Source organism: Oncorhynchus mykiss, chromosome 11 (genome assembly GCF_013265735.2).
Source record: "Oncorhynchus mykiss isolate Arlee chromosome 11, USDA_OmykA_1.1, whole genome shotgun sequence".
Taxonomy (NCBI): domain Eukaryota; kingdom Metazoa; phylum Chordata; class Actinopteri; order Salmoniformes; family Salmonidae; genus Oncorhynchus; species Oncorhynchus mykiss.
The window spans coordinates 68,098,852-68,126,490 of record NC_048575.1 but is presented as its reverse complement, the minus strand read 5'-3'; the positions used below and the strand labels follow the sequence as shown (position 1 = coordinate 68,126,490).

At 41.4% G+C, this 27,639-nt stretch overlaps 1 protein-coding gene and 1 long non-coding RNA gene across 3 annotated transcripts; one reads left to right on the top strand and one right to left on the bottom strand.

The window, feature by feature from the left end:
- The first annotated feature begins 1,619 nt into the window (after nt 1-1,619).
- Nucleotides 1,620-15,979, top strand: LOC110536288 (rab-like protein 6). Of its 2 annotated transcripts, XM_036936183.1 has the most exons (17): nt 1,620-2,005; nt 2,605-3,088; nt 4,687-4,821; nt 5,352-5,399; nt 5,629-5,658; nt 6,468-6,520; nt 6,678-6,766; nt 7,192-7,332; nt 7,559-7,664; nt 7,888-7,991; nt 8,166-8,569; nt 9,378-9,525; nt 10,589-10,798; nt 12,299-12,614; nt 12,877-13,081; nt 13,368-13,426; nt 13,565-15,979. In XM_036936183.1, exons 2-17 carry the CDS (start codon nt 2,959-2,961, stop codon nt 13,763-13,765), a joined length of 2,379 nt encoding a protein of 792 aa, XP_036792078.1. In that variant the 5' UTR covers nt 1,620-2,005; nt 2,605-2,958; the 3' UTR covers nt 13,766-15,979. The 2 variants fall into 2 exon arrangements, with proteins under 2 accessions (XP_036792078.1, XP_036792079.1); XM_036936184.1 differs by lacking the exon at nt 5,629-5,658.
- An 8,711-nt stretch (nt 15,980-24,690) lies between these two features.
- Nucleotides 24,691-27,366, bottom strand: LOC118937378. Its single transcript, XR_005034725.1, has 3 exons — nt 27,165-27,366; nt 25,237-25,353; nt 24,691-25,029 (listed from the first exon to the last, which is right to left on the bottom strand). It is a non-coding gene; the product is annotated as an uncharacterized LOC118937378 (long non-coding RNA).
- Nucleotides 27,367-27,639: the final 273 nt, after the last annotated feature.

Below are 27,639 nucleotides of genomic sequence, written 5' to 3'. Positions count from 1 at the left end.
TGGTTCCCAAGTATTCCCACGCATATTAAAGAGACACGTGATCATATACAAATGTAAGCAAGGTTTGAAATTATTATGTTTTAGTCAAATTATATCTGTTTGGAACTCTTTACGGTCTACAAATTATTTGTAATTCTGTTCTGGCCCCCGACCATCTTCTCAAGAAAAAAATTGGCCAAATCTAGTCGATGATCCCGGTGCTAGGGGGAGTAAAAAAAAACAAGCTAGCTTGAGGGAGCAAGTACCCGTGGTACAACCAATATTGTAAACCATTGGGTACAACCAAAGATTATGGATATACTGACAAGATGCATGTCTCTCCACCCTAACAATGGGAGGTGTCCACAAAGTCCTTTCTTTGGGTTGGTAGATACATCAAATTACTGTAATCCTTTTTTAAATATTCAATGAGGGTTGTTGATGTCAACCTGTATTCAATGGAGAAAGAGGCTATGCTACTAGCTTTCATCCCATGACAATGCATAGCCATCTCAAGACAACTCTGATATAAAGAGTTTTTTCTCAAAGTTGCGGGATGTCACGTATTCTACTCATACTGAACAAAAAAATTAACTCAACATGCAACAATTCAAATATTTTACTAAGTTACAGATCATATATGGGGGCAGCAGGGTAGCCTAGTGGTTAGAGCGTTGGACTAGTAACCGGAAGGTTGCAAGTTCAAACCCCTGAGCTGACAAGGTACAAATCTGTCGTTGAAAATAAGAATTTGTTCTTAAAAAAGAAAGATAAAAAAAATATGAAATCAGTCAATTAAATTAGTCTGGCTCCTAATCTATGGGATTCACACTGGGAATACAGATATGCATCTGTTGGTCACAGATACATTAACATGCTGCCGTACACATCTATCCAGTGCATGCCAAACATGCTCTATGGGTGACATGTCTGGTGAGTATGCAGGCCATGGAAGAACTGGGACATTTTCAGCTTCCAGGAATTGTGTACATGGGGCCATGAATTATCATGCTGAAACATGAGGTGATGAATGACTCAACAATGGGCCTCAGGATATTGTCTGTGCATTCAAATTGCCATCGATAAAATGCAATTGTGTTGTCCATAGCTTATGCCTGCCCATACCATAACCCCACCGCCACCATGGGGCACTGTTCACAAGGTTGACATCAGCACACTGGATTACTGGTTGCTGCGGAAAAAGGAGGAAGGTCAAAAGGGGGGTGAGTGTAACGGATGTGAAACGGCTAGCTTAGTTAGCGTGGGCGCTAAATAGCGTTTCAATCAGTGACGTCACTTGCTCTGAGACCTTGAAGTAGTAGTTCCCCTTGCTCTGCAAGGGCCGCGGCTTTTGTGGAGCGATGGGTAACGATGCTTCGAGGGTGACTGTTGATGTGTGCAGAAGGTCCCTAGTTCGCGCCCGGGTATGGGCGAGGGGACGGTTTAAATTTGGTCTGCTTTGAAATAAATAAGCTTTTTGTGCATATGAAAAATGTTTGGCCTCTTTTATCATGAAACATGGGACCAACACGTTGCGTTTATATTTTTGTTCACTATATCAGAAGACTGTTTGAGGTTGTGCATTACGAAAATTCTATTCAATCAAATTAACCTCACGAAAAAATAAGTAATTAATTTTTTTTGTTGACCAATTTCGACACTCTCTCGTTGACCTCATTGCTTGGTGGGTGAAACAACGAAAAACGCCACCTGCTGGAGGAAGATAGATTTCCCACCGAGTTGGGCCTCTCTTCCTCTTCCTCTCTGGTAAAACCCACTGAGCAACCACTGGCCGATTCTGTTGCCAAACGTTTCTTAAACAGAAGTAAACGAATTTGTCCAATAGAAAACTCTCTTTTTAGTTACAAAACGAAATTATTTTGACTAATGATTCCACCTCAGGGAGCAAGCTGTTCAGTGCTAAGGAATGTGTAACGTTAGCGTCTTTCACATTTATCAAGAGCTGGATTTTGAAATAACCATGTCACGTTTGCTAACGTTACATTGAAGAATACTTTGATTGCCGGTGGGTATTTTTTAGGACATCAGCACTGCCAATTTACCTTGCTAGCTAGCAGTAACATTGGTTAACGGTACCTTATCGTGATGCTAACTAGCGTTAGCCAGCCACATCGTCAATATAAACTAGCCAGCTAGTATTTACTATTAGTAATGGCAGCAGATGTACAGGTGAGCGTGTGACCATATCAGGTGCAATTGAAAAAACGTCGATGAAATAGCGAATATGAACAGGGGGAATATCTGATAGCTAAGTTACTGTAGATCAGCATCACTAGCTTGCGAGCTAATTTGTTAGCTATCCCCAGACTGTCTGCCGGCTAGCTACCTAACTGTTACAACGTATCAGCTGACGATGCCCACGGAGAATTGTTAGCAATGCTGGTATTAACGTTACTGACAATCTTTTAGAAATATGCTGGTGTTTATGAACTAGTATTTAGCTCAGTTGAAAAATCATCATTTTCAAGAAGCAGTTTTCCTGGTTCTCCCCAATAAGCTAGTTCACGTTAGCTAGCTAGCTAAGTAGGCTACTGGAGGAAATTATACATGAATACATTATACATTAATAAGTAGTTAATTGTTTCTGTGGTTTCTTTCTGGCAGGTGATGGTAACCTAAGACAACATGAGAGAAGAAACGGCTGATCAAGCTAACGTTGTCTGCCCTTGAGAGATTTGCCGGAATCCTTTTAGTAGAAAAATCTGGTCCTAACGAACTTGAAATATGCAAGCCTAGCCACCTGGCAATAACGTTACATCTTCCAGATGGGGTGTAGTGCTACTTCTGTGTACCAGAGTAATGCAGTGCTACTTTAACTATTTGGATTGATAGCTTACTTGTGTTGATCAGATCATCATCCAATATAACACAATTTCCATCATTTTGGGGGTTCTGTCAAACATTACTGTATTTCACACATTTCTGACTGAGGGTTAGTAAAATCAGCTTCCTGTCGAGATGTTTTCAGCTCTGAAGAAGCTAGTTGGTTCTGAACCAGGCCAGCCGAGGGACAAGAACATCCCCGCTGGTATGCAGTCCATGAATCATAGTTTACAGAGACGCTTTGCCAAAGGAGTACAGTACAACAGTAAGTTGTGTATTTTTTTATGCATATGGCATTATATGATATAATAAACAGTACCAGTCACAAGTTTGGACACCTACTCATTCTGTTTTTTCTTTAATTTTACTATTTTCTACATTGTAGAATAATTAATAGTGAATACAACAAAACTTTAAATAATAGTAACCAAAAAAAGTGTTCAACAAATCAAAATATATTTTAGATTCTAAGTAGCCACCCTTTGCCTTGATGACAGTTTTGCACATTCTTGGCAATTTCTCAACTAGCTTCATGAGGAAGGCTTTTCCAACAGTCTTGAAGGAGTTCCCACATGTGCTGAGCACTTGTTCACTGCTTTTCCTTCACTCTGTGGTCCAACTCATCCCAAACTATCTCAATTAGGTTGAGGTCAGGGGATTGTGGAGACCAGGTCATCTGATGCAGCACTTCATCACTCTCCTTGGTCAAATAGCCCTTGAGGTGTGTTTTGGGTCATTGTCTTGTTGATAAACAAATGATAGTCCCACTAAGCACAAACCAGATGGGATGGCATATCGCTGCAGAATGCTGTGGTAGCCATGCTGGTTAAGTCTGCCTTGAATTCTAAATAAATCACACAGTGTCACCAGCAAAGCACCATCACACCTCCTCCATGCTTCACGGTGGGAACCACACATGCGGACATCATCGGTTTACCTACTCTGCGTCTCACAAAGACACGGCGGTTGGGACCAAAAATCTCAAATTTGGACTCATCAGACCAAGGGACAAATTTCCACCAGTCTAATGTCCATTGCTCATGTTTCTTGGCCCAAGCAATGCTCTTCTTCCTTTGCAGAAATTCGACCATGAAGGCCTGAGTCTCCTCTGAACAGTTGATGTTGAGATATGTCTGTTACTTGAACTCTGTGAAGCATTTATTTGGGCTGCAACCAGCAGTTAACTCTAATAAACTTATCCTCTGCAGCAGCGGTAACTCTGGGTCTTCCTTTCCTGTGGCGGTCCTCATGAGAGCCAGTTTCATCATAGCGCTTGATGGTTTTTGATACTACACTTGAAGAAACTTTCAAAGTTCATGACATTTTCCAGATTGACTGACCTTCATGTCTTAAAGTAATGATGGACTGTCATTTCGCTTTGCTTATTTGACCTGTTCTGGCCATAAATGGACTTGGTCTTTTACCAAATAGGGCTATCGGCTGTATACCACTCCTACCTTGTCACAACACAACAAATTGGTTCAAACACATTAAGAAGGAAAGAAATTCCATAATTTAACTTTTGAGAAGGCACCCCTGTTAATTGTAATGCATTCTAGGTGACTACCTCAAGAAGCTTGTTGAGAGAATGCCAAGCGTGTGCAAAGCGGTCAAGGAAAATGGTGGCTACTTTGAAGAATCTCATATAAAATATTTTTTTTAACACTGTTTTGGTTGTTACATGATTCCATATGTGTTATGTATTGTTTCATAGTTTTGATGTCTTCACTGTAATTCTACAATGTAAAAATTAAGAAAAAACGTTGAATGAGTAGGTGTGTCAACTTTTGACTGGTACTGTAGATTACTGTACATATATTAAGAGGTAGGCTAGTCATTCTTTGTTTTATTATTTCTCACAAGTGAAAATAGTTATCCGTGGAGACAGAAATACTGGAAAGAGCACTCTATGGCATCGACTGCAAGGAAAGAAATTCACGGATGACTACGTCCCCACTCAAGAGATCCAGGCAACCAGCATCCATTGGAACTACAAAAGTAAGAGAACTGGGATTCTACACTTTACTTCACACCTTGATCAACGCTTTTAGTCCTATATTTTTTTTATTCACTCCAGGCTAAAACCTATCTCTAATCCTACTTATGAAGTTTACTTTTCCTACTTCTGCAACTGTAATTCACAGTTGAACATGGCACATATAAAGGTAAATAATATCCAGTTAAGCCTACTATGTTTGAGAAATAGTATTGTGTAGTTAGCTAGATCAGTAGCTTTGCCTACAAGTGTTTTGTGGCATTAGTGGGGTAGTGAAAACAATCTATAGTGTACATCCAGACCACAGTAGGCCTATTCCCTCAAACAATTTCCCTCCTCAGACCGTGTGATTAATAAAGAGGCCCATGGGTAATGATGCAATTCCACCTGTAGTACAGAAACAACTTTTTCCAGCTTGCCTTTCCCAGCTATCATATGTGCGCACAGAGCCTTGGGATACATAGTAGTTTGTGCTTTAGTATGTGAGGCTTTGTCAGTTGAGGCTTGTGATGACTGTTTCTCTGTATCTCAGCCACTGATGACGTGGTCAAGGTGGAGGTGTGGGACGTGGTGGATAAAGGTGAGTGTGATTACTTTGTTGGGTGAATGTATGTAACTCATGAGTCAATCAGTTGATAGCTACTGTTTCTACTGTTGTATTAGTGTCCATGTATTATCCCATTGTCCATCCATACTTTTACTATTTTTTTGTTCAGAAATGTTTATACATAAATCTTGTTTCTGTGTAATTTTTTTCTCCTCGCAATATTAATGTTGTTTTTCTTGCTCCTCTTTTGCACTTGCCTCAGGCCAAAAATACCCTCTCCCTGAGGGTGTAGGTGAGAGTCACTGTGTGCACTGATGTAGGATCTTAATTTGATCTCCCTGTTGCAGGAGAACTTTCCTGCAATGCAAAAACATATAGTGTGTTTAAGGATTAAAAATGCTTCTGAAGATTGTAATTTCCACTTTTTTTTCCCCCTAACGAAAAATCTATCATACCCTACAAAAATGTCCATCAATTATAATCCACATACAATTCACATTTGCTGTTGCTGCAGGATTATTTTCCTGCTGTAGCAAACTGGCTCAAATTAAGATCCTACATCGGTTGTTCCTAGAAATTAGTTGCTTATGTGCACTGGGTTTGTCCCTCTTGTGAAGGTTGGTCGTTACTTAGTTTGCAGTGTGGCTGAAATAAAAAGATTGCTCATTGCTTGCAAGAAAATGACTGTTTTGACTACTTTGTATGCTATAACCTGGAGCTACTGTCTCTTTTAAAAATAAGATAATTGAGTATGTGTTTGCCAATAAGAACATAAGAGCTTTTCTGCTTCTGGCAATCCTGTATTTGTTGCACTTAGCAGACGGTAAAGCTAGAAATAAAGGGATTCACATTTTTGTTTTAAAATAATGCCATGTTTAATCATACTGTATGTATATGGTTCATAGAAATATAATCACTAGAACTGGAATAGCCCCTCTGACTGTATTACAGACTCATTGATTTGAATGAGGATGCCCGTTCGAGGGATTTTATTTCTATGACATGGCTTTCTCGCGTTGTAATGCTTGACAGCAATAGTTCAATGTAATGTCCAGTTTAATGTTCTGAATTGCAGCTTCTTGACATTCTGCTTTCTCACAGGCCGAGGTAAAAAACGAGGGGACACTTTGAAAGTGGAGAATGAACCCCAAGAGGTGACTATCACGTTTAAGATTCCTCTATTTGGCTTATCTAAAGAGTCCCACTGGGGAGCTTTTTGTATAGTAGCTAGTAAGTGGTAAACAAAGGTCACATTCTCATAAGACTCATTTATTTTCAATCATCTAAATAATAACAATTGATTTGTTATAGTCTGACGAGGTGGCCTTGGATGCAGAGTTCCTTGACGTTTACAAGAACTGCAACGGTGTGATCATGATGTTTGACATCACCAAGCAATGGTCAGTCTGTGTTGTGCATTATAGAACAGTCCAGTACATTAGTTACAAGGTTTACATTAAATGGCAGATATTCAAGTAGAATTTAGGAGACCATAGGACCCTGGTGAAAAGTAGTGCACAACATAGGCAATAGGGGGACATTTGGGATGGAGCCATGGTTCAATTAATAAATCAATGAACTCTAATGGAACATGCATGGGGGATTAGGTCTCAGTAAGCCGGTGTGTGGCCATGAACCACTTAGCCCACAGTCGCTGGCAAGCATCTGACTCAGCTTAGCTTCAAAGTCAGAACAGCGTGAAACAGATTACCATTGTATATACTTTGAACTTGGCCAAGTATGGGGAGACACACATTTGTAATTCCTCACATAGGGAGAAACAATAGCTATAAGTTTGTTTTATTATTTTTTTATGTTGTTGCAGGACGTTCAACTACATCCTGAGAGAACTACCTAAAGTACCCACTCATGTTCCAGTGTGTGTCCTAGGCAACCACAGGGACATGGGTGACCACCGTGTCATCCTACCTGATGACATCCGCCAGGTTATTGCTAATCTCAATAGGTAGTTAACTGAACTCCCTGTTTTAGTCTTATTTGGGTTGCAAAGATTTTTTCCCCCCAAAAAGTCCTGGTTTTCCTGAAATCAGGAGGGAATAAGAACAAAATCCTGGATCCCCCAACCAAGATTTTTGGAACACTTGGGAAATTGGGGAATGTCGCCTACATTTTGCAACAATTACAAGTAGTCATAAGCTGTGTCTATATACTTGACTGATGGTTTCTTGCAGACCCATGGGTTCCTCCTATATTCACTACGCTGAAGCCTCTATGAAGAATGGATTTGGCTTGAAATATTTACACCGATTTTTCAACATCCCTTTCCTGCAACTGCAGGTTAGTTCTAGCTTTGACTACATTGTATTATGAAATATATACCTATGGTCATAACCATCTTGTGAATTTCATGGAGGTCATGAAATCAGATCAGAAATACAGCAGGCACAGACTAAGTACTACCCACTCCCTGTGAAAGGGTTTCTGAGAGTGATTGTGAAAGGAGTATTAGTGCTCTGGTTCATGGTCAGTCATTCCAAGCCCCCTCTGTTGATCTTTACAGAGGGAGACTCTGTTACGGCAGCTCGAGACCAACCAGTTAGACATGGACGCCACTCTGGAGGAGCTCTGCGTGCAGCAGGAGACTGAGGATCAAAACTATGAAATGTAATATGATATTTTCACTCTGTATCAGTTTGTTTGGCGTGTTCAGTGATATTTATACTTTATCCGTTTTTGGCATGTACACTGATTATGATTACGATTACACTGATTATGTTTCTTTCCTTGATGCAGCACTGATTTGCCAATACTAACAACACAGCACCCATTGTTTTGCAGTTTCTTGGAGAATACGGAGACCCGCAATAAAGGCTATGGTTCACCTTGTCCAGCCAACGGTCAGAGCCCTTGCTCGGGCTCCCAATCCCCCATCGTCCCTCCAAGTGGGGCCTCCACTGGCAGCTCTAGCCCTGGGACCCCTCAGCAGCCACCCATCGCTGCCCAGGTCCCTAGCCTCCAGTCTCTCTCGCCTTCTCCCTCTCCTCCACCTCCTGCCTTGCCAGCCGGGATGGTTTCCCCCACCACTGAGCCTCAGTCCCCCACTCTGACGCAGGCTCGGAGTCCTGATCATCTTGGACCATCACCATCCCCCCCTGCCCAGGCACCGCCTCCTCAGAAACGTGGCCTCATCTCACGTCTCTTTGGCTCCGCCCCTGCCCCAGAAGTCCCTGCAGCCATGCCAGGTAAGTAGTCTCTGCATCAGTATTTGACTATTTCCATAACAAACACACACTGCACTGACGAATGGACAGAAGCACTGAGTGGCCACGGAATGCTAGCGATCACCTGAATGGTGTGGGAATTTAACATGTAGAATCATCTGGAAATTAACAGAAAATGACAGACAATGTTCTGTTCAATGGCAATAGGATGGCCAAACACTGCTTTTAACCGTTTGTTGTCACAGTGTGTTTTGTCCAATATTATATCCAAAAAGCTTAGGAAAGGACTAAGCTATGCATGTAAAACCTGTGTGTACTAGACCAGGAAGTAGTCACAGGAAATCTTTGTGAATGATTGATTAGATTTTTGTGAAGTATTTGTAAGGACCATTGCACTGCGTGGCACTAGAATCTCATCTGAGGGGATTAATAAAAAACTGAATTAAGGAAAACTGCATGCTAGAACCTTCCATGTGGTAACCGCCAGATTCTTTTTGACAGTTTTACAGAACAACACTTTGTATTGAGGGAGGTAACATTGATATTTTAGCCCAATACAGTTTAGCAGGTTTTAAGCATTCTGTTTGCTCTAGATTCTCCCCTCATTTGAGCTGGGTTGTTTTCATGTATTGCTGGTAAAAACATGGATTCTGAAGTGAGTCATCACTGTACCAATATCAGTGTAAGTCTGTGGTGTTAAAGGATAAAAGGATCAATCCCTAATGGCACCCTATTCCCTATATAGGTCAAAAGTAGTGGACTAAATAGGGGATAGGATGCCATTTACGCATCAAGGCTCTTTTGATCACTGTTTTGTCTCTGTCTGCAGAGCCAGAGCCTTCCCCTGTGTGTCCTGCTAAAGTTCAGAGTGTGGATGACTTTGTGCCAGACGAGGGTCTGGATAAAAGCTTCCTGGAGGACAGCTTCCCCTCTAAAGTCAAGGTCCCCCAGCCAGCACCTGCACTGGACAGTGACAGGTAAGCAGTAGCAGAGTTCTTACTTTCACAGATGAGAATGTGTCCCTGGCCATAGAAATAAGAATAAATAGAATGGGCTTGGAACTTCTAACCTTGACAATTTGACTGGTAAACTCGTGGGTACACTCGCAATGTCTTCCTGGTATTGTGATGTAATAATTTCCATGGTAATGTAGAATGTTCATTCAAATGATGCTTCCTGATATGGCTCATGCAATGGAATGTATTTTCTTGTAATGTCATTTTAGTTGATTCAACAAATTACAGCACAGATTGATGATCGTTACACTTCCTGCTTTTACTTCCTGCTTTGCTCCTAAGGCACACTCGCGATGGCCGCCAGGTCACCCTTTATGCCAACATTGACTTGAATGGACACAACCTTTCTATTTATTCTTATTTATATGTCCCTAGATGCATCTTAAATGGCACCCTATTCCCATAGGGCTCTGGCAAAAATGTGTGCACTATATAGGGAATAAGGTGCCATTTTGTATGTAGGGCCTGTCTATATTTGGATGGGAAGTTAAACGGGTGTCCTGACTCTCTGAGGTCATTAAAGATCCCATGGCACTTATCGTAAGAGTAGGGGTGTTAACCCCGGTGTCATGGCTAAATTCCCAATCTGGCCCTCAAACCATCATGGCCACCTAATCATCCCCAGTTTATAGTTGGCTCATTCATCCCCCTCCTCTCCCCTGTAACTATTCCTCAGGTTGTTGCTGTAAATGACAATGTCAGTCAACTTACTTGGTAAAATAACGGTAAAATAAAAAAATTGCCACTAGTTATTTCTTTCCCTACTGGATAAAAAATGTCTACTGTAAGTTAACAGTACACAGTACCATCTGGGAGAAGCCATCTGTGGTGAGTTTTCAGATGGCTCTATTTACTCAACGCTTCCTTTGAAATAGAATGTGGAGGAGGATTTAAGAATCACCAACAATGTTTTAGTTGGAGATGAGACAACACTGGAATGCCTCTACCATTCTGCTCTGTCTAAAATACATATATTTAAAAAGGCGAAAATAAAAACGTTAGATGCTCTGTTGTGTGTCCCCAGTGAGGGAGAAGACAGAGGGAACCCTATGGTGGCAGGTTATCAGGATGAACTAGACCCAGATGACAAAGAGCTGCCCCAGCCCAGCACCCTGGGCCTTCTCACCAGTAAAGACTTCACCATGTCCAGCGATGAGGAGGAAGCACCCCCACCACCGGCAGCACCCGCTGCCGCGCAGGATGACCACCTTGACCGTGAATCAGAGCTGAAAAGGTAAGCCCCAAATAAATGTCCAGCATATCCGTTAATGTAGTCTCCTTTCTGTTTGACGCCCCTCTAATATCGTTCATATCCGTTAATGTAGTCTCCTTTCTGTTTTACGCCCCTCTTATATCGTTCATATCCGTTAATGTAGTCTCCTTTCTGTTTTACGCCCCTCTTATATCGTTCATATCCGTTAATGTCTCCTTTCTGTTTGACGCCCCTCTTATATCGTTCATATCCGTTAATGTAGTCTCCTTTCTGTTTTACGCCCCTCTTATATCGTTCATATCCGTTAATGTAGTCTCCTTTCTGTTTTACGCCCCTCTTATATCGTTCATATCCGTTAATGTCTCCTTTCTGTTTTACGCCCCTCTTATATCGTTCATATCCGTTAATGTAGTCTCCTTTCTGTTTTACGCCCCTCTTATATCGTTCATATCCGTTAATGTAGTCTCCTTTCTGTTTTACGCCCCTCTTATATCGTTCATATCCGTTAATGTAGTCTCCTTTCTGTTTTACGGCCCTCTTATATCGTTCATATCCGTTAATGTAGTCTCCTTTCTGTTTGACGCCCCTCTTATATCGTTCATATCCGTTAATGTAGTCTGCTTTCTGTTTGACGCCCCTCTTATATCGTTCATATCCGTTAATGTCTCCTTTCTGTTTGACGCCCCTCTTATATCGTTCATATACGTTAATGTCTCCTTTCTGTTTTACGCCCCTCTTATATCGTTCATATCCGTTAATGTAGTCTCCTTTCTGTTTGACGCCCCTCTAATATCGTTCATATCCGTTAATGTAGTCTCCTTTCTGTTTTACGCCCCTCTTATATCGTTCATATCCGTTAATGTAGTCTCCTTTCTGTTTTACGCCCCTCTTATATCGTTCATATCCGTTAATGTAGTCTCCTTTCTGTTTTACGGCCCTCTTATATCGTTCATATCCGTTAATGTCTCCTTTCTGTTTTACGCCCCTCTTATATCGTTCATATCCGTTAATGTAGTCTCCTTTCTGTTTGACGCCCCTCTTATATCGTTCATATCCGTTAATGTCTCCTTTCTGTTTGACGCCCCTCGTATATCGTTCATATCCGTTAATGTAGTCTGCTTTCTGTTTGACGCCCCTCTTATATCGTTCATATCCGTTAATGTAGTCTCCTTTCTGTTTGACGCCCCTCTTATATCGTTCATATCCGTTAATGTCTCCTTTCTGTTTTACGCCCCTCTTATATCATTCATATCCGTTAATGTAGTCTCCTTTCTGTTTTACGCCCCTCTTATATCGTTCATATCCGTTAATGTAGTCTCCTTTCTGTTTGACGCCCCTCTTATATCGTTCATATCCGTTAATGTCTCCTTTCTGTTTGACGCCCCTCTTATATCGTTCATATCCGTTAATGTAGTCTCATTTCTGTTTTACGCCCCTCTTATATCGTTCATATTTGTTAATGTAGTGTAATTTATAGTAATAATCAGTGTTTGTAAGTGGTATTTTTGTTTTCCATTTTAGACTGGGCACTGAGTCCATAATGCCCCATGCCATGGAGCCTCAAGCTCCGGAGCCTTTGACTCCTGCTTCCCAGCTCCTGGAGAACACTGTCCTCTTGGAGGCAGAGCCAATCTCCCTCACCATGATCCCCGCAGTAGCCCTGGAGCAGCCAGGCACCCAGCCAGGCCCACCCAGAGCAAAGAAGGGGGGAAGCCCTGGGGTGGAGGGTTCAGACTCTGACCCAGAGGCCCCTGTTGCTGAACAGATGCTTTCTTTCATCATGGATGATCCTGATTTTGAGTCTGAGCAGGAGGTGGTCATCCAGAAGATAACTACGGTAGCTATGGCAAAATAATGTTATTTAGGGTTGTAAGCTACAATTCATCATGGTTAGATTGAGTAGTTGTCAACCTATAGAAATGACTTTCCTGGTAAAATATGTAGTGCTGCATTTGTGAAATATTTATTTTATACATTTGGGTGTAATGTACATTTTCAATAAATTATTTGATTGTTATTTTATGTTAGGATACATGGTTAAAATCTATATGTGATAGTCTGAACTTGTGGGATATCATTATTTCCCTCTGCATCCACAGGAGGTTTTCCCAGTCAGGGATGAAGTACTGTCTGATCTGGAGCTGTCAGATGATGACATCCTTCCAGCCATTCTGATCCCTGAGCCTCTGAAGGCCACGCCGGTCCTGAAGCCCTCCTTTAAGAGCAAGAATGAGACAGACCTGTTTGGCTTGGGCTTCACTGAGGAGGCCCCCAGAGCCAAGGACAGCAGTGAGGACCTAGAAGGCAAGTCCACTGCCACAAATATATCGAGAACAAGGTCGTATTCATCAGTGCATACTGTATTAAAATGTTTTGCAACGTAAAAAGAAAACAAGTGTCTTATTGGACAAGAGTTAAGGTAGTTCTTCCCTGTTTCAGTCCATTTTCTTCCATTTGTTATCTAATGAATATGACCCAGTACCATAGAATAGTACCGTAGCACATGACCGAGAACAGTATCAAAGTGTATCACATTATGAAACAAAATTGCATTGTATTTATTGCTCAAATTATACAAATTGCTTTTCAGATAAGGAAAGCAAACACTCCTCAAAAGAAAAGAAGAAAAAGAAGAAGAAAAACAAAGAGGTAAGGGAGTGGATGTCTTTACAGATGGCTATCTTGTCAAGTGAAGTGGTGAGTGTTTACTGTATACAGCATAGTAGGCATACATTTGGAGAAGGAAAAAAATCTGACATTCTGAAATTATTCTGCCTTTTTTCTTAGGAGGAGGAGAAGAGCAGCAAAAAGAAGCATAGAAAGGACAAGAAAAAAGAGAAAGATGAGACAGGAACAGGAGATGACAAAGAGAAGAAAAAGAAGAAATCTCGGACCAAGAAAACCGGGGATGTGGATGACTTGGAGGATTTCTTGGCCGGAGGGGAGGGGTCAGAAAATCGAGAGGGTGGAGACTATGAAGAACTCTAGAACCCAAGTACTCCTTTTTTGGAACTTGACTCTGAAGAGCTGCAGAACCCAACTTGTCATTTGAAACCTTTTGGTTCCTAGAACCAGATTCATTTGTGCACAAGCAGCATCGCAAGCCATAACCATTGTCATGCTCACCCATTCCCAGGTAAAAACCTAGACTCTGTGGTGGCTGTGTGTTGCATTGATATTATTTCACATGAGCACTACTGATGACATCACCCTCTTGACCTTTGGATGAGATGAGAAACAGGAAGGAGGCTTACACCCACTATATGATCACTACTGGGTAAGATCAAGGAGCCACTAAGGAAATATTTTACTTTTTTATTTTCTGAACATTTAACCTAACATTTGTATTTGCTTACGGTTTTTCCTTTTAACTTTTTAAAAGATGCCAACCTAAAGTAAACCACTCCAAAAGGGCTAGGCAGGGCTAACATGTTTTTGTCTGAATGTCCTCTATTTCCTATAAGAATTGCTTGACTGATTGGCAGTGTAGATATTACATCGTGGAGCCTTTTCAAGGTAGATGGTCATATTTCACATATTGAAGATTGCCCTCTTATTTTGATCCACTGGTTGTGTTTCTCTGACTCAGTGATGTAATGGTTGTTGGAAGTTGTGCTGCTTTAATCTAGCCTAAAGAACTGCTATCTCTGTTTATATGATAATGCACTCCCCCAAAATGGAACAGGTTCCCCAATGCACCATTTTACAGCTAAACTGACCGTAGTTTTATTTTGTCTACATCCCAAATGACACCATGCACCCTTTTCCCTATATAGGGTGGTATTTTTCACTAGGGCCCATAGGGCTCTGATCAAAAGTAATGCACTATATATGGAATAGGGTGCCATTTAGGACGCAGACTTTGTGTCACCTTTAGCGCCTCAGTACACATTTTCAGTGTGTTTTCCTTATTTGCCTTAAAAGGAAGTTGCATACAAACACCAACCATGTGTTAAGTGCTCTTACTGTAAGTCAATTGAACTGCATCCGAACTGACAGGAAGTAGCATCAGACAGATGTCCGGTGCCTTCGATAGGTGAACTGTAACTGTATTTTACTCCAACGTATCATATGTGTACTTTGAATTAGAGCCAGTACCACAACCTCGGCAGCCCAACACTCAATATATGGAAATGTTTGCTTTTATTCAGAGCTGCTGCTTGGACCTTGGATTGGAATCATGTTTTATATTGTAAAGACAATAACAATTTATGAATAATTGAAGAAGTAATAAACTGCTTACACAAATAAGGCAAAACAAACAATGAATTGTTACTTCATAAATGTTCTGCATTTCAAAACTCCTATTATTTTAACTAAGCATTACTGTCTCGTTTTGAAGTTCATTTGAAATATTATTTTTTGCAATGGCTGTTTTTCTTGGAGATATTTCAAAGGCAGCCTACTAACATTGAATGCAGCTTTTTATGGCCTGAAACATGTCGACAACAGTAGTGCTTCATTAATACTACTCTCATCAAAGTTATTTACCTTCACCAATTTTTTATTACGAGGAAATACAAATGGGATTGTTTCATACTAAGATTACAACCAGGTCATATGTATGTCACCTGGTTTGTCTGAAATACAAAGGGTTCTATTGGCTACTCCAAATTTGTAGATCTCCCATGTGTTGGTGTGCTACATCAGGTTGAATAGTTGCGTCACAAAAAGTAACGAGTAATTCCAATCTGTTTACCTTGCAAAGAACACCATGCTATTCTGTAATGACAGACACCCATCAATTTAATTAAGAGCAGCATGCCATCATATGCATATCAGACAAGGAAATAAATGCAAGTGTTATTCAGGAATGACATACATTTTATTTCCACAATGTTACAAGGTATGTTTTTTAACTTACAGACTTTTAGATGTTACATTTGTCAGTTTACAGTGCTCTCTTACTGGTCTGATATCAAAATTAAATGTAAAATTTATGTTTTAAAATCTGAAACAATGCATTGATCTTGAATACTGTGTGATCTGCTTCCTTGTTTGTAGTTGTCATTGGGTTGTTCATAGCAAAATGCTAAAAACACAGTTCCAATTAAAGCATGAGACTTATGTTGTGCAATAACAAAATAATGTATTGAAAGGAACAATTTGTATATTTATTTTCATCCCATGAAATGTTTCCATATTCTCACTGGATGTGAACCTGTGTTTGGTTTGTCTAATAAATGCAAACTTATTTCTTCATCGATGGCGTTTCATTTTTACTGCTTTGAAAATAATGAACGCTATTGCGAACAACAACAAAACAAATATAATCAGCACTTCGCTCTTGTTACCACCAGGGAGCAGAGTAACTTTTCTTGACATTTAGTTATTCAGATGAAAGTGAAGTACAGGATAGGCTATGTGTATACAATATACAAATACAATGGCTTTATATTCGAATAAGTTACAAGTTTGTAACTGTAAAAAGCAGTAATGCATGTCTTGTTTTGCAGATTCTGTAGAATTTAAACGACCCCCCCATTCTGGGAAAAATATGATTTGTCACCCCCCAATATATCACTTTAAACATAACTATGTAATCACACTAATATTAATAATATGCAATGAAAGCACTTGTGCTGATTATAGACACATAATAGCGCGTTTTTAAGTTTCAAAAGATTGCGACCCCGCCCTTTGCCTCAATGGTTTCATCCACTGCCCCCACCCCTCAGCAGTGGCACATGACGCAGGTACCTCCAGTAAGTAGTTCAAACAAAGGATATGTTGGAGATTTCTTTACTTCTACCACGCAATACAATAAAACATAACCGTCATCTTCGCTGCATTGAATTACAGGTCACTCTTTATGTTAGCTAGCTACAGTAACATTAACCAGTCTTTTCAACTGTTTGAATTCGAGTCAATGAAGCAAGCAATGCAATGTAGTGTGCCTTAGCTGGCAAGGTGACAGTGTTCGTGTCTAGTTACCGTCTGAAAGGCACTCAATGCACGTAACTAACGTGAGGTTAATCCAGTCAAACACACCATAGCGATTTTGTTTTATGTTGGCAGGGTTCACACACACAATAGCTGAATTTTCAGAGCTAGCGAGCAAACCGATGGAACAAACTAAAGCAAACATTAGCTAGCAAGCACCTATTCCATTTATCGTCGTCAAAGATGGAATCTTTGCTATCGTCAGTTTATTCCAAGATCAGCATGCAGATGTAGTGCTTCGCAATCCCCGTGATAAGGTTAGCGATACACTGAACAGAACTACACTCTTCTACCATTGTCTTAAATATATTTAATGGTCTCGTTGCAAAAGCTAAATTGTCGCTAGGCGACTTCGAAGCACCTGTGTGGCGATCTTGGAGTAAACTGACGATAGCAAACACCACAGAAACAGAATTGGTGCTCGCTAGCTCTGCAAATTCATCTATTGTGGTAAGCCAGCCAGTATAAAAAGAAAACAAACTATATTAAAATTACAAAAGGTTGCAGCTTACGTTGTGTAAATGAACTCATACAGCTGTCAACCCTTGTCACTGCAATCCGTTTCACATTTGCCAGCTGACTAGCTAGCAACCTGGTAGATCAAAACCCATTATAGAATGATAGAAGCTCATCTCCTACTGTAAATAACCTGCACACTGTATATGTGTGTGTAGCCAGCCAGGTAGAAAAATGGCAGAAAAAAGACGGACATCAGAGCATTTTTCAGTACACCAAAACACAAAGTAAGATCCACAGTAGTCTAATATCTCAAAGACTAGTTGTGTTCATAATAAATAAATGAAATGCTAATGGAAATGTTTCATAATGATGTCATTAGGCAGAGCAGGCAACAGATGGCACACAGACAGCAGAGCTGTTGTTCTCTCTTTTTCTCTCGGTTCTCTCTTTTTTTAGACTTGTAAAATAGGGACATCATTGGACAATGCCATGGATACCCCCACTCTCAACTTAAACTAGTGACTGAACCAATATTTGTGTTAAGGCAATCGTATTGCCATTGTGATTGTGTAGTTTTGGGTACCAGTAGTTAGGAGTATGGCAAACACCTTATTTATTTTCTAAGAGACAGACTGTGAGTAAGTGAGGGTAGTGAAAGGGAAAGAGCAAGGGAGAGAGACTTCAGATAACAGTGTCACAGCCACGGCAGGACCAGGTGTCAACCTTGTTGCCAGCAGCACCAGTATAGGGGACAGTGGCACAGCATTGTCCAGTTACCTCAGTGATGGCACAAAACCATATCAGCCACACCCACAATTTATAGAACCGCAAACTCTTGCCAACAGTGTGTTGACGTTTCAAGAGAGATGGTTTTGCGATTTCCTCTGGCCACATCATAATCCATCAATAAAAGGAGTGTTGTGTTTTCACTGTAGCCAAGGGTTTTCAAGCCAGCCATCTTTTGGCCAAAGAGAGGATGCTGCCTTCATTAGTGCAGGATTTAGGAACTGGAGAAGAGCCATTGTAAAATTCACAGCACATCAAAACTTCCAAACCCACCACCACTTTGTAACTGTAACAGCACACCAGCTAAATCCAGTGCTCAGTTATCCAGCGCGTGGGGTAAACAGCAGGAAGACGCAAGGCATTGCTTGGTGAAAATGATTAGTTTGGTGCGGCATGCAGCAAGACGGGGACAAGCCATTAGAGGCCACACGGATGACGGTTGGAATTTATTCCAGATTTTGACATTTAGGGCAGAAGAGGATGATCCCATTTTACTGAAGTGGTTAACAGCGTACCACAATGTACACAGGCCCCAAAGCACAGAATGAAATTCTGAACATCATGGCCAATACAGTCATTCGAGGCATTGCAGCTGAGATAGGTCTCTTCCGATTGTACAATTTTCAGTAATTGTTGATGGTACTCAAGATGTCTGGTGCTAAACAGGAGAGTGTCTGCCTGCGTTATGTTTACCATGACCGTGTTCCTCACAAGGAGTTTACTGGGCTATACAGGGTGTCGGAGACAACAGGCGAGGGCATTGCGAAATTGCAACTGATGTGTTGTTGAGGCTCAATTTGCCCATGTCTGGTTTACGTGGGCAGAGTTATGATGGTGCCTCAAACATGGCAGGAAAATAGACAGGTGCACAGGCAATTGTGAGGAGGCGGCAGCCATTAGCCCTCTATGTGCATTGTGGAACACACTGTGTAAATCTGATTACACAGGCTGGCTGCTCAGCCTCCCCACTGATCCGGGATTTCCTTTCTTGTGTCCATCAGTTAGGTGTCCTCTATCAATCAAATGTATTCATAAAGCCGTTTTTACATCAGCCGATGTCACAGTCATGAAAGTTTAAGAGCATGTTTGAATCAATTGCCACGTCCAAAGATACACATCTGACCACCCTGAAACCTCTATGTCCAACAAGGTGGACTGTGCGGAATACCGCTATTAGAGCTGTGCTAGGGCAGTATGAGCAGGTACAAAGCAGCCTAGAGGAGATGGCAAAAACTGCATCTAGACAGCTTCAACTGCCAGTGGCTTATTTGAGCACTTCAGCAAAGGCAAGACTGTTGGGCCTCACACTTGCCTCTGCTGTTCTTGGAGAGCTTGAATGCCTAAACATTTCACTGCAGAAGGAAACTCAGACTGTCTCTGGTATGCAGGCTGCAGTCGACTGTGTGTGGTCACCTCTTAGGAGCAAGAGAAAATACGAAAGCTTCCTTGCACTGTATGAGAAAGCAACAACATTGATTGACTCCATTGAATTCATTGAGACACACTCAAGACGATTTGATGGCAAAGAAGTGGATCAATTTGGGCAGAATCTTTTTAAGTGTTGGATTGTGTGAAGGTTCAGTTTGGCGACCGTTTTGACCAGGACAGTCTAAACGTCCTGCAAAAGTTGGAAAGAGCGCTTCTCACGGGGGAGTTGGATGAGCCTCTATATCAGTACCCTGAGCTGAACATAGATTCTCTTTCAGTGCAGTTGCCTCTCTTTTGCAACAAATACCCCTGTAGCAGCAGTGGAGAGGCAGCAGAGGATCTCAGGAGGCTTCCAGTGGAGGTGCGGGGGTTGTTTGACCAAGTTGAGGTGCTGATCAGAATTTTGTTTGTAGTGCCAGTGTCTTCATGTGAGGCTGAGAGGAGTTTCAGTGCACTCCGCAGGTTGGAGACTTGGCTATGGGCTAGCTTGGGCCAAGAGAGACTGAACAGCGTAGTTGTCTGTAATGTACATAAAGACAGGCTGGACAGTCTCAAGAGGGAAAATATCTGCAAGCAATGTTTGGTTCTTTTGTTCATTAGTTCAGTACTGGGTATAGCAGTGGATCTCAACCTTTTTTAGGTACAGGAACTCCTTCATATTTTGAGGCAAGGTTTTGAGTGGTCCTCAGGGACCCCCGTCCCTTCTATATTATATGTAAAGTTACTGGAAACGTTCATAACACTTTTTATTTCACGGACCCCTTGCAATTACACCAGGGACTCGTAGGGGTCCACGGACCTCTGTTTGAGAACCCCTGGTGTATAGTAAGATAAACTCAGCAAAAAAAGAAACTTTTTCAGGACCCTGTCTTTCAAAGATAATTTGAAAAAATCAAATTTACTTCAGATCTTCATTGTGAAGGGTTTAAACACTGTTTCCCATGCTTGTTCAATGAACCATAAACAATTAATGAACATGCACCTGTGGAACACTCTTTAAGACACTAACAGCTTACAGAGACGGTAGGCAATTAAGGTCACAGTTATGAAAATTTAGGACACTAAAGAGTTCTATCTACTGACTCTGAAAAACACTCAAAAAAAGATGTCCTGGGTCCCTAGTCATCTGCGTGAGGACTACAAGGTTATCAGGATGAACTAGACCACGCTGATATATATATATATATATATATATATATGTATGTGTATATATGTATGTATATATGTATGTATGTGTGTGTGTGTGTGTGTATATATATATATATATATATATATGTGTATATATATATATATATATATGTATGTGTGTGTGTGTATGTAACAGTATAACTTTAGACCGTCCCCTCGCCCATACCCGGGCGCGAACCAGGGACCCTCTGCACACATCAACAACTGACAGCCACGAAGCATCGTTACCCATCGCTCCACAAAAGCCGCGGCCCTTGCAGAGCAAGGGCAACTACTTCTTCAAGGTCTCAGAGCAAGTGACTTCATCGATTGAAACGCTATTTAGCGCGCACCACCGCTAACTAAGCTAGCCATTTCACATACGTTACACTCACCCCCCTTTTGACCTCCTCCTTTTTTCGCAGCAACCAGTGATCCGGGTCAACAGCATCAATGTAACAGTATAACATTAGACCGTCCCCTCGCCCATACCTGGGCGCGAACCAGGGACCCTCTGCACACATCAACAACTGACACCCACGAAGCATCGTTACCCATCGCTCCACAAAAGCCGCGGCCCTTGCAGAGCAAGGGGAACTGCTACTTCAAGGTCTCAGAGTCACCGATTGAAACGCTATTTAGCGCGCACCACCTAAGCTAGCTGTTTCACATCCGTTACATATATATATATATATATCTGAAGGGGTCCGTAGACCTGAAGTGCTTTGAAAGGTTGGTAATGGCTCACATTAACACCATTATCCCAGAAACCATAGACCCACTCCAATTTGCATACCACCCAAACAGATCCACAGATGATGCAATCTCTGTTGCACACCACACTGCCCTTTCCCACCTGGACAAAAGGAACACTTATGTGAGAATGCTATTCGTTGACTACAGCTCAGCATTCAACTCCATAGTACCCTCAAAGCTCATCACTAAGCTAAGGATCCTGGGACTAAACACCTCTGCAACTAGATCCTGGACTTCCTGACGGGCCGCCCCCAGGTGGTGAGGGTAGGTAGCAACACATCTGCCACGCTGATCCTCAACACTGGAGCTCCACAGGGGTGCGTGCTCAGTCCCCTCCTGTCCTACCTGTTCACCCACGACTGCAAGGCCAGGCACAACTCCAAAACCATCATTAAGTTTGCAGAACAGCAGTGGTAGGCCTGAACACAGACAACGACGAGACAGCCTATAGGGAGGAGGTCAGAGACCTGGCCGTGTGGTGCCAGAATAACAACCTATCCCTCAATTTAGCCAAGACTAAGGAGATGATTGTGGACTACAGGAAAAGGAGGACTGAGCACGCCCCCATTCTCATCGACGGGCTGTAGAGGAGCAGGTTGAGAGCTTCAAGTTCTTCAGTGTCTACATCAACAACAAACTAACATGATCCAAACACACCAAGACAGTCGTGAAAAGGGCACGACAAAGCCTATTCCCCCTCAGGAAACTAAAAAGATTTGGCATGAGTCCTGAGATCCTCAAAAGGTTCTACAGCTGCAACATCGAGAGCATCACTGCCTGGTATGGCAATTGCTCGGCCTCTGACCACAAGGCACTACAGAGGGTAGTGCATACGACCCAGTACGTCACTGGGGATAAGCTGCCTGCCATCCAGGACCTCTACACCAGGCGGTGTCAGGGGAAGGCCCTAAAAATGGTCAAAGACCCCAGCCACCCCAGTCATAGACTGTTCTCTCTACTACCGCATAGCAAGCGGTGCCGGAGTGACAAGTCTTGGAAAAAAAGGCTTCTCAACAGTTTTCCCCCCAAGCCATAAGACTCCTGAACAGGTAATCAGATGGCTACCCGGACTATTTGCATTGTGTTCCCCCCCAACCCTCTTTTTACGCTGCTGCTACTCTCTGTTTATCATATATGCATAGTCACTTTAACTATACATTCATGTACATACTACCTCAATTGGGCCGACTAACCAGTGTTCCCGCACATTGGCTAACCGGGCTATCTGCATTGTGTCCCACCACCCGCCAACTCCTCTTTTGCAGAGGCAATTAAAATATTTGAGAAAACAAAAGATGCTATGGAAGATATGGTAGTGGACGCACCTTAGCCTGGAATAAATGTTTGCTGCCAGTCAAAAGATACCCTGCTTGTTAAAAAGGTGGATTATGTGGCGTCCTTTGCCACAGTTATAAACTCAATGTGCAGTTCTGAGGAGCGTCTGTGCGAGCTGGTGAGAATACGAGAACATTTAAAACCCTTCCATACGGTTTTATTGGGGCAAGTATGCAAAAACAACAGATGGAGGGAGATAGCATGAAATTTGAACACCGATATTAATATCAAAGAAACATGGAGAAGGATTCCTGACCTGATATTAATATCAAAGAAACATGGAGAAGGATTCCGGACCCATTATTAAAATCAAAGAAACATGGAGAAGGATTCCGGACCCGATATTAATATCAAAGAAACATGGAGAAGGATTCCGGACCCGATATTAATATCAAAGAAACATGGAGAAGGATTCCGGACCCGTTATTAATATCAAAGAAACATGGAGAAGGATTCCGGACCCGTTATTAATATCAAAGAAACATGGAGAAGGATTCCGGACCCGATATTAATATCAAAGAAACATGGAGAAGGATTCCGGACCCGATATTAATATCAAAGAAACATGGAGAAGGATTCCTGACCCGATATTAATATCAAAGAAACATGGAGAAGGATTCCGGACCCGTTTGCAATCTGAAAAGGGTGAAGGAGACGAGGAGTGGGGCTGCCGCTCGTGTGTGTCCCGCCGATTGTCTGACAACTGGATTAGCTTCGTGTTCACGTGAAACATCGTCAGACATCAATATGCCAGATACAGTATATTCTCGTCATGATATCTTATGTTTAGCCGACCTAGTTAGAACATGAGGAATCAGCTCTTTTCTGGATGATAGAAATTGTTAGTGGGAAATATTCAGAGCCTGTGTTGTCAAATCATAATGAATAGCAGGGTTAGTTCAAACATCTGAAAACAGACAGTGTGATAATTAGATTGAGACGTTTATTAAATCAGTTATTTTGGGTAAACATTTTTATCTCAAAGGAGCCCATGGAGATGTTTTAAGATTGTGTGCATTGTATTCTAATGCATTCACAATCTGCTTGTAGGTTTGGGAGGGGCTGGTGTTTTGGACAAAGCAGAGCCCTGAGGGCCTATCTACAGGTGGTTCATCGCCTCTTGATTCTTCACCTCCCGGCCCCTTTCCACAATGTCCTTCTCACCATCACCCAACGTACTGTCCAGGCGCACCCTTGCTCTCTGCCCTGCAACTCATCAACCTCCGCTCCATCTTCCTGACCCAGCTCCAATGGCCAACTGAGGAAGACAGCTGAGGATCCTTTGGACACTGACATTATGCAGCAGGTGGATGACTTAAAGAAACGGCAACAGGAGTTACAGAAACGGCAGCAGTGTCCAGCAATGGCCATCTTCGATGTCATGGTACCATGGATGGTATTTATTCCAGCTGATCAATGTCTCCCGTTTGTCAGGGACGTGATGATGTACTTTCACAGGGCCATCAATCAGTACAGTGTCTCCAAAAACGTGTGTTGTGTGCTTTTTTTCTTATTCACACGTAAGGGTGGTGGGTAATTTACAGGGTTTTTTTGCATGATTTTTTTATATTGACTGAGGAAATAATTATTGTTACTGATGTTTACTTTGTTTTTTCTCTTATTTCCCCTTTCACCACACTTTTACCCTGTGTTTTACTTATCACTCTTTTCCTCTTGAGATAGTAAATAAATATCTAAAAGGTCTGCAAATGTATTTGCACTTGTGGCAGAAAATATTGCTGTTTTGAATCAATCACTCAGTAAACTTGTACTACTTTGTAGATTAGGTTAATGTCTTGGGGGGTCTGTCCTTATTGTCTACAGTTGGACACTCAATCTCACCCATGTACTATAGCAGGAAGGTCTCCACTGAAAGGCCACTACACATAACAAGGTCTAGCCTCCAAAGAATATGAAAAGCTAAAACAAGGGTGAAGTGACTGTCATTATTGTAGTCTTTATTGTGATTTGTAAAGTGTGAATAAGAAGAACAGGAAAACCATTTTGTGTAGCTCAACATGACAGACATCAACCAGAATAAGAGAATGTATGTAAACACGTTTTCCAATCCACACTCCCAACATTTACATGTTTTTTGGTCCAGGAAGCTGTCTTCACTCTCCTGGACACAGGTCCCCAGTGGTTATGGAGTGGTCAACAAACATGGGGTGGATGTACTGTGTTGATGACTGTGTTGTCAATGTCTAGTGTCTGTGGTGCAGGTAATTGTGGAGGGCATTGCAGGCCTTCACAATGGTCTCAGATTTCTATAGGATCCTCACGTCTTGTAGCAAGGATCCCAAAGCAGTTCTCTGAAATTCTTCTGGTTCTTGAGTGGCAGTAGCTGTAGATCTTAGTGTCATCAAGGCCAGAAGACCCTTTGAATAAAATAAGCATTTCCATTAGTATTGAACAGGAATATGAAGGCTATCAATGTACTGTAACAACTGTGTAGCATATGCTTTGGACATAGGCCCTTATTCTCTTACTAAGATGCTTGATCACTTTTATGCATATCATTACAATGTCTATATTGGTATAATTTTCAGAAATGTATATAGTCACATGTATTTAATATTTATTACCTGGATATGGTTGCATCCGGTTTACCCTCAGAGGGAATGCCATGCATCCCACAAAGACATAAGGGCTTGGTGTTTGGGTCCCCAGCCATCACTCTGGAATTGGTAGCAGCAGCTGGCCTGCAATGAGTGGGGAGCCAAAATTGCTAGTCTGACATGTAACTAGCTAGCTACTAGTATTTGTAAACAGGCATGTTGTCTTTAGCTACAGTAAAAAAGAGTGCCTCGGCCCCTCTAGCTTGGTAAACTATTCTGGCTCCCCAAGCCCCTAGTGGATATACACTACACAAGGCGGACTTCCTCTCTGCTTGGAACGCAACGAAAAGAGTCCGCTGCCCCCAAAAATCCCACTCCACCCATGTGCACGCACGTAGATCAACAGAGTGGAGCCTTATATATATGCGGATTGAGACTCAGCCCATGCAAAAAAACATTGCTAGCTTACATTAACAGATTTTGATGAGGATTATTGTATTATGTTACTTAGATTGACGCACAGGTGCGTCAACAGACTCTTAAGGATTTAAACTGGTACTGGTTACCTTCAGACGAGTCCATGGAGTGGTCATATTAGTTTGTAGGCCAAACCGTTCGTAAGCTACATAGCTAATTTTCTAATTGTACTTGTAGGCGTAGACCTATCAAGACATCAGTTCAAGAAAAGTTATTTTGAATTTCCCGTCTTAAATATTACAACCAAATCAAATTTGTTACATGTGCCAAATACAACAGGTGTAGGAAGACCTTACCATGAAATACTTACTTACAAGCCCTTAACCCTTAACCAACAATTCAGTTCAAGAAATAGAGTTAAGAAAATATTTACCAAATAAACTAAAGTAAAAAATGTAAGAAAAAGTAACACAATAAAATAACAATAACGAGGCTATATAAAGGCGGTACCGGTACCGAGTCAATGTGCGGTGGTACAGGTTAGTCGAGGTAAATTTGTAGATGTAGGTAGGGGTAAAGTGACTATGCATAGATAATAAACAGGGAGTAGCAGCAGTGTAAAAACAAAGGGAGGGGGGGTGTCAATGTAAATTGTCCTGTTGGCTATTTGATTAATTGTTCAGCAGTCTTGTAGGTTGGGGGTAGAATCTGTTAGCATGTGAATGACAGTAGAATTAAACTTGTTACGCATCCCAAATTGTTTCATAAAGTATATTTAGTAAAATCTACAATGGAATGGTTCAAAAATAAACATATCCAGGTGTTAGAATTGCCAAGTCAAAGTCCAGACCTGAATCCAATCGAGAATCTGTGGAAAGAACTGAAAACTGCTGTTCACAAATGCTCTCCATCCAACCTCACTGAGCTCGAGCTGTTTTTCAAGGAGGAATGGGAAAAAAATTCAGTCTCTCGATGTGCAAAACTGATAGAGGCATACCCCAAGCGACTTACAGCTGTAATCGCAGCAAAAGGTGGCGCTACAAAGTATTAACTTTAGGGGGCTGAATCATTTTGCACGCCCAATTTTTCAGTTTTTGATTTGTTAAAAAAGTTTGAAATATCCAATAAATGTCGTTCCACTTCATGATTGTGTCCCACTTGTTATTGATTCTTCACAAAAAAATACAGTTTTATATCTTTATGTTTGAAGCCTGAAATGTGGCAAAAGGTCGCAAAGTTCAAGGGGGCCGACTACTTTCGCAAGGCACTGTAATTGTTTATTTGAGTCATCTTTAACTTTTCTATTTTGAAAACAGCTGACAGTGTTTTGTAACATTGTAACAAACACTTAAATAAAGTTTTGAATATCAGTTCAGTCAAAACAATATTCACTCTGTAAAACAATTTTTTGTTGCTATGCCTTCATTTAGCTTTGGTTATTGAAATCTATCCTTGGTCAGATCAAAAACAGCAAATGTTCAAAACAAATACACAAAAAAGTCTCAAGCACTTTTTTTTAAAGCATATCTGGACCTTACCTCCAAGCCAGAACAACACTGTAGTCAGTAGAATCATTTATGTTGTTGAATGTTGAATGTTCAAAATATGAGGTAAAACTGAGCAGAAGGCGGTTTTGTCAGTGTATGTCAGTGTCTGAGAGGGGTATGTCAGAAAATGGCCAACCAAATATATCGAGCCTAATAGAGAGAGCGCTTGTTTTCTTCTTCTTGTTTTTGCATAGTTGGGTTGATTTAATCACATTGAATCATATAATTAAAAGTTGTGAATGTTTAATAGGCAAATATAGGATAGCTTAGTACATATTTAGAAATGTGAATGGAAGCTGTCTTGATATCTGTGAAAATAAAAAACTGCTAATGACTCAAATATGCGAACGTTAAATGCTAATGAATTTCCATTATTTGGTTAAATCAATGTTTCTTATGGCTTGTACCTGGGACTTTTATTTTTCGATCGCGCGAACGTGTCATCTAGCTAGACAGTTTTGCTCAC

Bases quoted from the DNA above. Each gene is read 5' to 3' on its own strand.
- LOC110536288 (XM_036936183.1), top strand. From the start codon at position 2,959: ATGTTTTCAGCTCTGAAGAAGCTAGTTGGTTCTGAACCAGGCCAGCCG. The intron at 3,089-4,686 runs GTAAGTTGTGTA...ATTTCTCACAAG, and splicing joins CAAAGGAGTACAGTACAACA to TGAAAATAGTTATCCGTGGA. The intron at 8,570-9,377 runs GTAAGTAGTCTC...CTCTGTCTGCAG, and splicing joins AGTCCCTGCAGCCATGCCAG to AGCCAGAGCCTTCCCCTGTG.